At 44.2% G+C, this 15,163-nt stretch overlaps 1 protein-coding gene across 1 annotated transcript in view; it reads right to left on the minus strand.

The window, feature by feature from the left end:
- The window catches only part of myt1lb (myelin transcription factor 1-like, b), a gene marked incomplete at its 5' end in the record, with an annotated part of 112,833 nt that extends 100,200 nt beyond the window's left edge, over positions 1-12,633 (minus strand). The window contains 2 exons of the mRNA XM_083791822.1: positions 12,049-12,082; positions 12,588-12,633. Coding sequence (XP_083647948.1) covers positions 12,049-12,082; positions 12,588-12,633 — 80 coding nt within the window. The remainder of the gene's footprint in view (positions 1-12,048; positions 12,083-12,587) is intronic.
- Positions 12,634-15,163: the final 2,530 nt, after the last annotated feature.

The following is a 15,163-nucleotide window of genomic DNA, read 5'->3' on the forward strand; positions in this document are numbered from 1 at the left end:
TGCAAAGTTTGCAGACTGAGCCTATACTTCCGCAATAGTAAAAATCGTAAAAAATTGTAAATCGTGCAGACTATTCAATTAAATAAACTCTTATCTTATACGATATGGAATGGAGTCAAGTGTTCACACACAGCACTCGTCGTGTTTTGCCAACAGTGTGCTGCAGTGAGCACACACCGGCGCCTCAACCAAAACTCAGCCATTGTTTCAAATCAGGGGAATTCCTCCACCGCGCATTAACACAACAATTAGCAAACGCCTGCGCTGGCCTAGTTGCGTAAGACGGGCCTTTTTTGTCTTTTGAAATTGGATTACCGCAGGAAGACGCACTTTTTTTATTTCCATAAATTGGGGGCTAATTTTCAGCTCGGTGCCTCTCTTCGCCCGGCATAAAGCGGCGTGCACCTTCCGCTGTGAGCTCACGCGCTGCCTCTCTCCACGCACGACAATAAACGCGATTAGCATGGAAGACTAAAATATGCAAATGACGACAAAGATTGGAAGGGATGTCTGTCGACATAGCTCATATCGTCTCTGTCGGGTGGAAACCTCACACAGCATCTCCCAAAAGTGTTTTCAGGATTACAGTAAAATAAAAAAACAGCTAAAGTGGCACATATGCAAGCTCAAATTCGAGCTGATGATGCTCGAATGCTTTTGTGTGACGCTGTAGTATGATCTAGTAGGGGTGTTCATTTACGCGGGGGGGAAAAAACACAGTTAGAATATATGGAAATAAGAGGTTTCTGCCCTAAAGCAACGAAAACCACCCTGCGAAAACCATGAGGTTTTGGGAGGAAAGGGGAGGCACAGACACACACTCTATAATAGGAAAGCCATTTCGTTTCCATAAAGGAAATTCAACCATGTCATTGGGAGCTGTGAGTGCACGGGGGAAAGGTTGCCTTTACCTTCGATGTCTTGCATATTTGCCGCTGGTGTGGCCGCTCCCGTCACAGCCCGACGTTGGGCAACTGCGGAGACACAGGGACAATACACACATGAGCACTAAAACATATGACGCGCGCGCACGCACGCACGCACGCACACACACACGCCCTCAACGGACTCCCCATAGCAACCCATAACACACGTCGGGTGGAAACCTCCTACGTCCAAAACTGTTACTTTTCAAATTCAAAAGCCTGTCAAAAACGTTTGTTTACGCCTGTTTAACGGATCTGCTACTCTTGATGCTTTTGTACGACGCTGTAGTGTGGCCAGATATTTTACGGGGAAGAAAAAGACGAAAAGTTAGAATATGGAGATAAGAGGTTTCTGCCCCGACATCAACAATAAATGATGGTCTTCTGCATTATATCGTTATCGTTATATATACATCGTTATATACATACTGTATATACAGGAGGAGTACCATGATGTATGTCTGGACTCCTTGTGCACACACCAATGCATACTGTACAGATTCTCACACACTTGCACGCGTGCACACATGCACGCACGCGCACGCGTCACATGCACGGAGCATGGCTATCTGGCACAGCGCAGGCTGTGGCCATGCAAAGTCAAGCGTGCATGCATGCACGTCCTGGAGACTATCAGCTCTCGCGGGGGGGAGCGAGTCCATCGAGCGCCATTATCGACATTATAGACGCCTCGGCCTGGAGATAGGCTCCACATCGATCCTCTGATTAATTACTATCTGCAGGCAGGCAGCACCAGAGAGAGAGAGAGAGGGAGAGAGAGAGAGAGAGAGCGGGAGAGATAGGGGGGAGAGAGAGAGAGGGGGAGACATAGGGGGGGAGAGATAGGGGGGGGGGGGGGGGGGGAGAGGGAGACGGAGCGAGGGAGGAGGAGAAGAATGATGTCCTGCAGGAGTTAAAGTGAGAGACAAAATTGGAGCAAGAGAGAGAGAGAGAGAGAGAGAGAGAGAGAGAGAGAGGTGAAGAGAACAAGGAAAAACACTGAGGAAGGAGAGGAGAGGAGAGGAGAGGAGAGGAGAGGAGAGGAGAGGAGAGGAGAGGAGAGGAGAGGAGAGGAGAGGAGAGGAGAGGAGAGGAGAGGAGAGGAGAGGAGAGGAGAGGAGAGGAGAGGAGAGGAGAGGAGAGGAGAGGAGAGGAGGAACATCATACTATCTGTGAATATCAGCTGCGGGCAACACAGTAATCTTCCAGGTGGGATATTATTTATTGATATATAGGTGGGCAGGAACCCCTTATCTTAGCCGCAACCACCCTCTGACCACACAGTCAAGGACACATTGAAAAACACACACACACGCACACACGCACATGCACACACACACACGCACAAGGGGGGGGGGGGGGGGGGGGGGGAACTACATCAAAGGCAAGTAGAGGGCACTTTAGAAAACACTCACATGTACAGACTTTATGTATTTATGATATACGATACGTGAGATCAGAGGAGTCGCTTTTTCCACATGCACACAAAATAAAAAACCCAACAACAACAAAACTCCAAAGAGAGACCTTACGGATATATACACACAGTAAAATCCTCAGTAAATCCTAAGTCTGAGAGAGCACACATGTAACCAAATGGACCCGTCACGTCAGATAGCCTACATTTACACTAAGGATTTGACATGTGTAACCATTTAGATTGACATACTGTAACCTCACGCTGCTATACACTCACGTCACCCTTTAGTTTCGAGCGAACGCTAATGAATTCATAGTTATAACGACGTGGTATCATCTTTAAACAGCTGATTCACGGCCAAGCTACACCAGGAAATTTTGCGCGCGTGCGTATGCGTTTACTGCGCGCGTACAGTGCGTTTGGATAGGACCAATATATGTCAATGATACCAGCTACACCAGACACACGGATACCGCGGGCCTAGCCTGGTTAATAAACCAGACCGAATCAGCCGTTGGCAAAAATAAATTGCCTGCCGGCGGATTACGGTCTGGAGAGGCTCAATTGTACGCCCATTTCCAACACCAGAGAAATGAGACCTTTGACTGACAGTAGCTCTGACTCCCCAGACTAATATCCCGCGGTCCGTGCGATATTAGTCTGGTTTATTAACCAGGCTACCGCGGGCCATCCTACGCGTGCTCTAAAAATAGGATCGGTTCTAATTTCTTTACGTGCGTAACTATGCCCCCATGCGCGCGCATCTATATATCCTCCCGGAAGGTCCCGCACAAATCTGCCCGCGCGCCACAGATCTGGTGTAGCCGGGGCATTTCGCACGCATACTTTGCGCGCGCAGTGCGCTTACGTCAAACGCACACATGCCCGGTGTAGCTTGGCCGTCACTGTCATCATTATAATATTTTTTACCGACACCTATTAAGTGTCTCGGCCCAACTCGTAACACAGCGCGGGACGCTATAGCTAGCTTAGCGGCTATACGTCGGGTCGTCGGCGGGAAACTGACTGCGGCATGACAGGCTAGATAAGGCTGATAGATTGTAGCGGCATGCTTTAGGCCAGGGGTTCTCAAAGTGGTCCTGGAGGGAGTTCCAGGGGGTCCCATGCAGCTAAATGATAGTTAAGAACCAAATGGACACTTATGGGTCAGTAACTCAGAGAGTGTATACAGATGGAACCAAATGGAACCGTGCAGGGTTCCATTTGGACACTCTCAGAGATAAATTATAACATTGAATTTTGACCGTATAAGTAAGGGGTCCCAGAGATAGAAATGCCATTAAATGGGGGGGTCCGTACCATAGCCTAATGCTTGTCAAACTGTGGGGTCACTGAAATTAAAATGGCTGAGAATCATGGCTAGAGCTGTATACAAATCTTCTCTTATTGCTGAGGTCCACTGCATGGCATGTCTTTTCAAATGGGGGTCCGTGGGCTCATTTGTCAATTTGGGGGTCCTTGACATGAAAAGTTTTGAGAACCACTGCTTCATAGGCTACATCTCCTTATCCCCATCGATATAGACTGGAATGTCGCACGGCCTCTAGTCTAACACATGTTAAGTCAATGAGCCCGGCTGAAGCAGCATAAAGTCAATTCTAGATCATGTTTGGGTTTTTTTTACGCTGGCCAATGCCAGTGGTGGAAAAAAAGTGCTCAAATGTTTTACTTACATGGGACACTTAAAGGGATACTGTCGTCATTAACTCAAAATATATGTTAATGACGTTTAGAAGATTTAGAACACTTTCCTGGGGGTCTTTGTGTGTGTAATATGTGGTTTTTGATATTTTTAGCAGTGAGCCCAGTGTCTCTGATGTCATGGACACTGGGCTCACTTACTTCCTGGACTACAATTCCCATAATGCTTTGGTGCACTGCTCCTCCTTGTGGATAGGGGGAGGGCTGTCTTACTGAGACAACATGTAGTCCAAGAAGTAAATTAGCCCAGTGTCCATGACATCAGAGACACTGGGCTCACTGCTAAAATCAAAAATATCTAAAACCACATATTACACACATACAAAACCCCAGGAAAGTGTTCTCAATCTTCTAAACGTTATTAACATATATTTTTTTGCAAAAAGGGTGAAGTGTCCCTTTAAGTAAAAGTATTAATACTGTAATGTGGGAAATACTCCGTTATAAGTAAGAGTCTATAATTAAAAATGTGTAAAATTGCAAAAATATTGGCATCAAAATTATCAAAAGTACTCATTATGCAGAATGTCTTTATTCAGGTTTGTCAGGTTTTCAAATGTCTACAATAAAGCTCACAATGTGTCACATCGTGACGCATTGTGAACTTGTAGATCGGCTATTTTCAAAAGGCCGAAATGCATAGAGCTTAAGTGGTTACTTAATGTATGTTTGTAATAATAATCAAAATATACAAAGTACCGGTAACTAGTAACTAAAGTTTTCAAAGAAATGTAGTGGAGTAAAAGTACAATATTTGCCTCTGAGATGTAGTGGAGTAGAAGTAGAAGTATTGGAAATTGGAAGTACAAATAACATTTTGTTGTACTTAAGTACAGTACTTAATTAAATGAACTTAGTTACATTCCACCACTGGCCAACGCAGAGCGGAAACCTGGACAGACGGAATACTGTAAGTCCACCTACTGTATATAGGATGTCACTTTATGGACACCCGTCTGCATAGCGGTGTCTACCCATTATGGATTGGGCTTAAAGGAGCACCAGTGCCCATTTTTAACCCATTTTTTTGTTGAAAAATAGCAGATCTACAAGCTTGTAGATCTTTGAAAAATTGTGAAAATCTTTAAATAATGCTTTCACAGCGAACGTTTTTAACTCAAATATTTGCTTTTGGGGGTCCTTGGTACAACATATTTTCAGATGGGAGTGCGTGCCCAAATAGAGCGTCGCAGCCCCCTCCCCTCGAGAGATCCGGAAAAGAAATCCCCGTTAATTTTCCTCATAGACTTTTCAGAAAGTATTTATTTAAAGACGTTTACGCCGCAGACAAAGCCAACTCTTGTTGTGACAAATCATACCATACCATACCATACCATCTTTATTTATATAGCACATTTTAAAACAACAACGTTGTACCAAAGTGCTTTACAGTAAAACATTAAAAAACAACTTCAACATTAAAAAACAACTTCATTTAAAAACCACAAAACAACCACAAACAACATGCACAGTGTCACGTTAAACATCGAACATCTCATACTGTGCTTGGAAAAGCCAAGGAATAAAGGTACGTCTTGAGGCGTGACTTAAACACCTGGAGGGTGGGGGCTTGTCTTGTGTGCAGAGGCAGCTCATTCCAGAGCTTGGGAGCTGCCACTGCAAAAGCTCGATAACCTCTGAGCTTCAGCTTGGTTTTAGGAACCACCAGGAGAAGCTGGTCAGAGGACCTGAGCGTCCGTGTCGGAGCATAGGGTTTCAGCAGTTCAGATAAATAAATGGGTGCCAAACCATTTAGACACTTAAAGATAAAGAGCAATACTTTGAAGTCAATCCTGTATCGCACAGGAAGCCAGTGCGATACAAGTGCGATACAAGTGCGATGACAATAAACACAATGTTTTGGGCCAAACAAAGAACACTTTTTTTGTTGTTTTTCTTCTTTGTAATTATTTGTTTGATCCAAAATATTGTGTTTGTTGTCATGATTTGTCACGACTCGAGTTGGCTTCGTACGACGCTTAAAAGGTCTTTAAATAAATACTTTTTGAAATGTCTATGGGAAAATGCATTGGGATTCATTTCCTGGGCCCTGGCGTCGTCATGAAAGGGGGCGGGACTGCGACGCTCTATACAATGCTCGGATTGGTGAACCAATCCACTGCCGTGATCTTGCCGGCACCCGCCCCTCTAGACCAGAAATCATGGGCCACGCTATAGGTTTCATAGACCTGGCTGTTTGTTTCTTTTGTCAAATCTGGCAACACATGCTGATCACCTGCATTACACCTGCAGTATAGCCGACCAGGGAGAGAGTGGACAGATGAATGAAGGAGCAGCACACTCTGGAGAAGGGCCAAGAATAAGATGAAACTAGAAAAAGTGCCCTTCCGGGCACAGGTCTCCACCAGGTTATCCACAGATCCGTGCAGTTAGAGGTAAAAACACTTTTCGGCCAGTTATAGCGCCACCTTGAGGCTGAGTTGAAATTGTTCATGTGGCATTTCGTCCTCGGCCTAGTGGGAATGTGGGTGCACAATTTCACGGAAATCACGCGATGTGTTCATGATTTGCAGCATTTTGTTTGAAACTGAGCACTCCTGTGAACTTTGGAAGCCAATCTTAACCAATCAGGATGGAGTCTGATAAATCTGAAAGACCCGTTTCGTTGAATGGCTCTAGAGAGACTGTGTACCAATTTGCGTGATGTTTGGACAAAATCTGTAGGTGTACTGTGCAAAAACGTGTTTTGCACAAAGCGGCCTCCTGGTGGCGCTATAACAGGCCGTTCTGGAAAGTTTGGGGCAGAGGTTCATGGTTGGCATCCAGGGAGTGTGTGTGCAAAATATGGCATTGAAAAACTTGTTTTGCACAAAGCGGCCTCCTGGTGGCGCTATAACAGGCCGTTCTGGAAAGTTTGGGGCAGAGGTTCATGGTTGGCATCCAGGGAGTGTGTGTGCAAAATATGGCATCGACCGGGTTAACGGTGGCCGAGATTAGCTGTTCACGGACACACGGACACACACACACACACACACACACACGCGGACGGACGGAGTGCAAAACATACTCTCCCCACATGCCTTCGGCCTGGTGGAGACAAATATCCACGCTAATGGGCAAACCTTGCATCCCTGTTTTATCAGTATCGTCGTAAGACGGTGTTGTGAAAAAGTATCTGGAAATAGCTGACCTACAGCTATAGTACAGCTGCTACTTTAGATATATAGGCCTATATATTTTATTTTTTTTGAGACGTGGAAATAGAGACGCCAGGTTTAAAGTCTGTCTGTGGGTTTCAATAAATAGTAAACCAATGAAAAGTATATTAACGAATGACCATACTCTTACCTCTTTCAATGTATTCCATTATTCTTGCCTAAATCCTTGTTTTTTCAGATGATTTCAGCATTTATTTGGGGAGGTAAACAGCCCAGAATTAAAAATGCTGTTCTACAAAGGAGCTTATTGGTCAGTCAATGTTCAGAAAATGGCCTACTGGTTCCACTCCCCTCTGACTGACTGGTGTGTACTGGAATTTAAATCATGCCACTAATGTCTCTCCCAGTAGTACTCTATTCTAAATTACCCCTATCACCATCTAAATTTACCCAAAACCCAGTAGTAATTGCCACCATTAGGATGTGGTCACAGTTACGCTCCCACTTTAAATTTAAAGATGGCTCTATAAATTGTCCCATACTTGGCAATCACCTATTCCCTCCCTCTGTCAGACTTAGCTTTCAAACAGTGGATAGATAAAGGTCTTGTCAAATTCTCAGATCTCTATGAGAGGAATATATTCAGTAGTTTTGAGAAAATTCATACCAAATATGATCTACCCCACAATAATCCTTTCAGATTTTTCCCTCCTACCCTGAGAAACCAGCGAATAAACCATGGGACAACCTTCTAATACTGCATCCTGGGCAAAGGGGCCATATTTTAGTGACTTATCAATCAAAGATTAAACATCCTCCCTATGTACAAGAATAGGAATAGGTGGGAGACACCTTTCTTGATGAATGGTGGGATGGGGCTATTGATCGAGTCAACACATCATGTGCTAGACTAGGCCTTATTCAATTCAAAGTCTTTCATAGACTTCATTACTGCAAATCTAAACTTGCCACAATATATCCTGGAATTGATGATAAATGTGATAGGTGTGCTCTCTCACCAGCTAATCACACACACATGTTCTGGTCTTGTCCAAAGGTGGTACACTATTGGACTAAAATATAGCTATTTTTGGGGTACCATCAGATTAATGAACTTCTAACCCAGAAACAGTCTAATATGGTGGCATTTGCCACACTGATAGCAAGACGTAGAATATTGTTGGGATGGAAATCCCCAACTCCTCCTTCTATAGCGTGTGTGGCTTAAGGATATTATGGGTTTTTTTTAACTTTTTTTAAATGGAAAAAATAAAGTTTACAATTAGAGGTTCAACAGAAAGGCTATTTTCTAGCTGGCAACCATGTATTACCTATTTTGAGAATCTGAGAGTACTTCCGACAGACTAATTGAGTCAATACTAGGGTTTAATATTTTCCCGGATTTGGCTCATTTTAATTCCCGGGAATTTGCGAACCTTTTCCCGGGCTCCCGCAGGAATTCCCGTCAGAAAAAAACCAAAAGAGAAGGAAAAAAGTGCCCACCAAAATGCATTTATATGTATAGATACTTATTATGTTCAATAGAATATTGATATTTTTTGGTTTAAAACGTTTTATTTTAACAAAATATTAACATATAGCCTGCAATAAAATTATTAAATTAAAATATGAATAATGTTATAGGCCTACTACGCTATTCAGAAAACGTGACACTTAAGGAGTTTGCACTAATGTGACTGTCGAAGCACGGGGGAAAAATAAATGACCTCACGTCTTTCTTTCACATTAGCTATAGGCCTATGGTCTTTCACCCTTTGAGCAGCACCCTCTCCGCTGCAGAGAATGTGATCATCCCGCTTTGTACTATGAAAAGTCCGATTGGGTGTTAAAATAGCCAGCACGGCCAGTGCACAGCACACTGATGATTAGTGATTATTATATTGAGAGAGAGAGAGAGAGAGAGAGAGAGAGAGAGAGAGAGAGAGAGAGAGAGAGAGAGAGGCTGCGTGCTGGTGGTTATTATAAAACAAATTGTAGCCTATACTCATCTTTGTTTGTGTTCCGTTTCACGTTATTTCTGAGTGACGCACACATGCAGGCAAAAGCAAAAATGGGTTTAGAAGTGACAATGTCCATCACGGGGAAAGGAAACCCCTCGCTCCGTCGGTAAAACACACTTCTCACAGAGACTGATTAGGCTACTAATGATTGACAGGTGCAGCAGCTTTGGGAGCGTGCCTGAAGATGTCCAACACAATTCTGGAGAGAGTGACTCTGTGTCGTCCAGCGACAGGAAATTATACGTTCTCTTCTATACATTCATATTTTGCTAAAGTGTATAAGCTCTGTATCTGGTTAATTGCGGGAGGATGCAGGATTCGCGCAGATTTTATCTTTTTATCTTAATAGAATTGTCTATAAAGGAGTATATCATTTATAGGGGGTGATGTATGACAACATTCCGATTCAACGCAATCTTTTCTAACATAACTTGTGACTATCTCTTCAACTCGAATAACCCAACTCATAATTGTAATTATTTTATTACATTTTAGTTTTTTGTTATTTATATTGTTTTTGTCATCTGTGTTTCAATTATTTTCTGTGTCCTATTATTTACACTTGGTCAAATATGCATGGTTGTTTGATTGGACTGTTTGGACTTTTGTTGTTGTTTTTGTGTGTGTGTACTCATTTTTATTATTATTGTTATTTTCTTATATTGTTTTAATGATAACGATAACTGTGGGGGGAGGGATGGGGTGAGGGAGAAAATGGAAAAAAATGGTATGTTTAAACTAAACTTAAATTGTTGAAACCTGCTACCAATAAACATATAAAAAAAGTATATTAACGCGAGCTTGTGACTAAATAATTCCTATACGTTGGATCCATTGGAATGCAGGTTGTTATTATGCTTTGCTGAAGTAACTGATTTGGACATGCAAGGTTTCTGCAATTGAATTGTGGTTGGGACAATAAAACGGCATTCCACTCTAGTGTTCCACAGTCCACACCCTTCCTTCCCTGACTTGAAACGAGCCACATTACCGTGAGGGCGGCCAGGGAGTAGTGACAGAGAAAAGGGAGAGAATATGCCTGTTGTATGAGGAACGGAACTGATAATTGGCTATCATGTTAAATATCGTCAAGTGCAACGAGACAAAAACAGAATTATTTAGCTCGTTTTCCTCGGAACACTCAAGAAGATGAGAAAACTCTCTTATTGAATATTTCATAAAGGGAAATTGCATTACAGTAACCGGAGACACACACACACACAGAGAGAGAGAGAGAGAGAGAGAGAGAGATAGAGAAAGAAATGTATTTCGTTGTGATAATTACTGTATTATTATTTTTTGTGACACTGAAGCTGTTTACAGAGAGAGAGAGAGAGAGAGAGAGAGGGAGAGAGAGAAGCTGGTGAATAGCAGAAGAGAGAGAAAGACGCAGGTGGCAGGCGGCATAACCAATCAACCGCCCAGCATCCGTATTGTAGGAAAGGTTTTGCTGAAAATAGTAGATCGACAAGTTCGGTGATTGACTATTTTCCAGCAAAAGCTTTCCCCACAGAAAATCCACTAGTATTGAGCCCTGCATGGGGGACTCTGCTCAACCATATGGGGTTTAAAATGGTTAAGCCTGATTTATATTTAGTCCGTGGTGGAAAAAAGTATATACTGTAGGGCTGAATGTATGTTTTGTAATAATGAAAATCTACAAAGTAACTAAAGTTTTCAAAAAGATTTAGTGGAGTAATACAATATTTGCCTCTGAAAGTACTGTACATTGGAAATAATGTACAAATACCTCAACATTACAGTTACAGTTACAGTTATTACAGTACTTAAATAAATGTAGGCTACACTTTCCACCACTGTACTCAGTCGCACGCCGACGTTGCATGCTGTAAATGGCAGATATACTGTACAAGTTCACAACACGCAACATTTGTGAGCAACATCTTCTGACAGAGCAGCACAGCACAACACCAACATGCAACCAAGTATAACTGACAATACGTTTTTAAAGGCGGGCGACAGTCTGGTGGATTTTCCAGAAGTGCTTTATTTGTCTATGTGTGGCAGTGGTTCCCAAAGTGGGGTCCGGGGACCCCCAGGGGTCCTTGAGGGAGTTCCAGGGGGTCCCCAGCTAAATGATAGGAACCAAATGGACCCTTATGGGTCTGTAACTATGAGAGTGTACAAATGGATAGCATTTGTAGCATCATAGCAAATAGCATTTGTACACTCTCAGAGTTAAATTTACATTGATTTCACAGTATAAATTGGGGGTCCCAGAGATAGAAATGCCATTAAGGCTAGGCTAGGCTAGCCCCGCGTTAGACTGACTCGGTCGGGGTCGGTCCCGATGCCGCCCCCCCACCGTGCTGGGGGTTCCTTAAATGGGGGTTGAGAATCTCTGCTAAAAATCTTCTCTTATGGGGGTCCCTGGCATATCTCTTCAAATGGGGGTCCGCGGGCTAATTAGTGTCAATTTGAGTGTTTGAAAATGTTTGGGAACCACTGATGTAACATGGGACCCACTGATGTAACATGGGACCCGGCATGCCACTGCTGATAGCAGGCCAAGGAGAGGCCATAGTCGAAAAGGGGGCCGGAGGAACGTCGTTTGTGTGTTGCTTTGTTTACCCTCTATATACTAACAAAACAAATGACAAATGAATGACAAATGAATGACAGCAGGAACGCCCAATAGGAGATTTGTATCGCCCAGAGACGCCGACGTTCGCCCACTGTTAAGGCAGCGTGTTAGGGAGTCCATTCTCTGGAGAGCTTCCATTAGACTGCAGCCAATTGTTGATTCTATATGCGTGTGAGTCAATATCTGCGCGCGTGCGTGTGTGTGTGTGTGTGTGCCCCTGCGTGATCTCACTGACCTGAAGAGTTCTGTTAACGCCGGGTCCACAGGCACTGTGTGTGTGAGAGAGAGAGAGAGAGAGAGAGTGAGAGTGAGAGTGAGAGTGAGAGAGAGAGAGAGAGATTATACCATTAGAGCTCACAGCATGTGACACGTCCTTGTACGGCTGGTGAAAACAACATCGTCATATTGAACCCGGTTTGTGTTGACATGCAAATATAGGCTATGTGTATGGTAGAAGAGAGAGAGAGAGAGAGAGAGAGAGAGGGTGGTCAAGAGTAGAGTGAAAAAAGTCAATTGAACTGTGACGGTCTGGGATTTGTGCAGCGGTGTGTGTGTGTGTGTGTGACTGTGTGTGTGTGCACAAGCATAGGTGTACACACATACGCGCTCATATGCATGCGTGTCTGTCCGCGTGTGCGTGCGTGTGTCGAGGGAGGGAAGGTCACCCTGAACAGCGGCAACTGTGATTGGAAGCGTGCATGCACGAGAGTGTGTGTGTGTGTGTGTGTGTGTGTGTGTGTGTGTGTGTGCGTGCGTGTGCGTGTGAGCAGATACCTTTTGAGCGTGTGCGATGGCGCTTCTCATCCGCATCCACCTCCATCTGCAGAGGAGAGACAAACACACAACCTAAATAAACCCCAGTGCATTGTGGGTTAAAGCGTTGGCGGAAAATAGCCGATCTACAAGCTCACTACATGTCAGAGCTGAAATCGACATGTGAATATGAAATAAATGCTTAAACATGTACAGTAGGTGTAGACCACAGAAGTGAACCTTTCAAGTCTGTTTTCTCAACTTGCTGTTTTCTGCAAGACATGAATTACTCTATATAAGCCATATCTCCAAAACTGGTGGGTCAAACTGAACAACCAATATGTCAATTTGAAGCTATGATTCACTGCTTTCACATGACAAGACAAAATTTAAATTAAAAAGATTTCAATGACTTATAGCCTCAGTCAGAAACGCACACACAAACGCACGCAAGTAGTCTCTATAATGTATGTCTGATTTCTATACGCCCCCCCCCCCCTCGCTACACTCCAAATATGTATTTTACACTCGAGAAATGCCAGGGAGAATACACAAATCCAATCTCCATGTTCTCCATGTTGTACACAAATCATTAGCATGATTTATTCACCGTGTGAACACACCACCTCAACATGTGCGCGTGCGTGCGTGCATTCTAAAAGGACTACTTTATTAGGAAAAAAAACAAGAAAAAGATAAGAATTAAAAGCAATAAAGCAGTACTGTACATGTAACAAGTTAAAATCAAGTAAGCTTGGAAAGGCTAGTCTAAACAGGTGGGTTTTCAGTGCGGTTTAGAGGGTAGGGTTATATATACACAGTATCCTTCTACCCTAATGGAAAGGGGGTACACAAGCACTGGCACTGGCACACACACACACACAGGGTTTCCTGCACAATGTTGTTGGCATGGCGCTGCGCCATGCTTGAAATAAATCGCGCCAAGCCAAGCTGCACAAAAAAGAAAAGAATATATATATTTTTTGTTTTTGTTTTTTTGTTTAGGGGCTAGTGAATTATGGGGTGTGTGTGATATGAAATGTCCAGTACCTCCCCAGTGCCTCCCCAAGTGCCACCCCAGTGTATGCCCTGCAGTGTCTGCTCAGTGGCTCCCCAGTGTCCCCCTGAGTGCCTCCCCAGTGTCCCCCTGAAAACCTCCCCAGTGTCCCCCTGAATGCCTCCCCAGTGTTCCCCTGAGTGCCTCCCCAGTGTCTCGCCAGTGCCTCCCAGTGTCCCCCTGAGTGCCTCCCCTGAGTGCCTCCCCAGTGTCTCCCCAGTGTCTCCCCAGTGTCTCCCCAGTGCCTCCCCAGTGTCTCCCCAGTGTCTCCCAGTGTGTCCCCAGTGCCTCCCCAGTGTGTCCCCAGTGTCTCCAATAGCAATACATACAATACAATAATACAAATTAATCTTAATTCTTAATGTATTCATCTTATTAATTAATTAATGAAAGGCCTGATGCCGCGCGCCAGAAGCCCCCCCCGCGCCCAGCACCATGCCAAAGCTTTTTCCTGCAGGAAACACTGACACACACACACACACACACACACACACACACACACAGTATGTATATACGGTGTATGTGTGTGTGTGTGTGTGTGGGTGTGTATACATATATAGCTGCACCACTCCAATCTCCTCGCATTGGCAGAGTAAGCATGGTTGCGCTCCATGTATGTCAGAGCCTGCATGCACACATCCCACTTACAGATAGCAGGTCTAAAGCCTGGCTGGCTGGCTGCTAGCGTCATGAATTCTTCACCAGTCTGAACGACACGGTCCATGTTACTTCCACGTGTCCCTAAATATTCATGCATAGCCTCGTTTGGACGGAGGGACGGGCAGGAAGGGGGGGTGCACCCCCCCCCCCCCCCCCCGCTGCCTGTTTGGATGTCTCTTTTTATTAAACATGATTTATTAACGCCACACTTACTGTAGTGTAGGGGCCCTCAGCTCTAATGGTGTGTTTCTTTATGAACGTCCATAAATGTTTCAACGGGGAGAAAAATAAAATGATGAAAGGCAACGATACCTTGTAAATCTTATTAGCGCAGCCGAGAAGGAGCGACCCGTGGTGTGTATTTTATTTTTTGGGAAGGGAGCAGGACCGCTTCCGTGGGCGCGCTCGCGCATGCGTGTGCGTGTGTGTGTGTGTGTGTGTGTGTGTGTGTGTGTGTGTGTGTGTGCGCGCTACGTGTGAGGATGGATGTGAAGGAGAGGAGGAGGAGGTTGTTATTTTCTCCTGTCAAGCATAGCTGTGGTTTCCATGGCAAAAGCGAGGAAATCCTTCCTTTTGAAAATGGAACATGTGAGAGCAACATCTTATCAATGCATCCCTCCCGTCTCTCACCTTGGGTGGCCATACCTCATTCACACAGAGATTGACAGTGGTTCTCAAACGTTGTCATGCCAAGTACCCCCAAAATGTTATGTATAAAAAAGAATGTTGCATAGGTATAGACTTTAGTTCTGACACTACTATTGGTCCGTCAGTCATTAGACCAACAGCCTACCTCAAACCCTAACCTAACCATAACCATAACCAACCTATACCTCAAACCCTAACCTAACCATAACCAACCTATACCTCAAACCCTAAC

Source organism: Protomyctophum parallelum (genome assembly GCF_964188405.1).
Source record: "Protomyctophum parallelum genome assembly, chromosome: 20".
In the NCBI taxonomy this organism is placed as follows: Eukaryota; Metazoa; Chordata; class Actinopteri; order Myctophiformes; family Myctophidae; genus Protomyctophum; species Protomyctophum parallelum.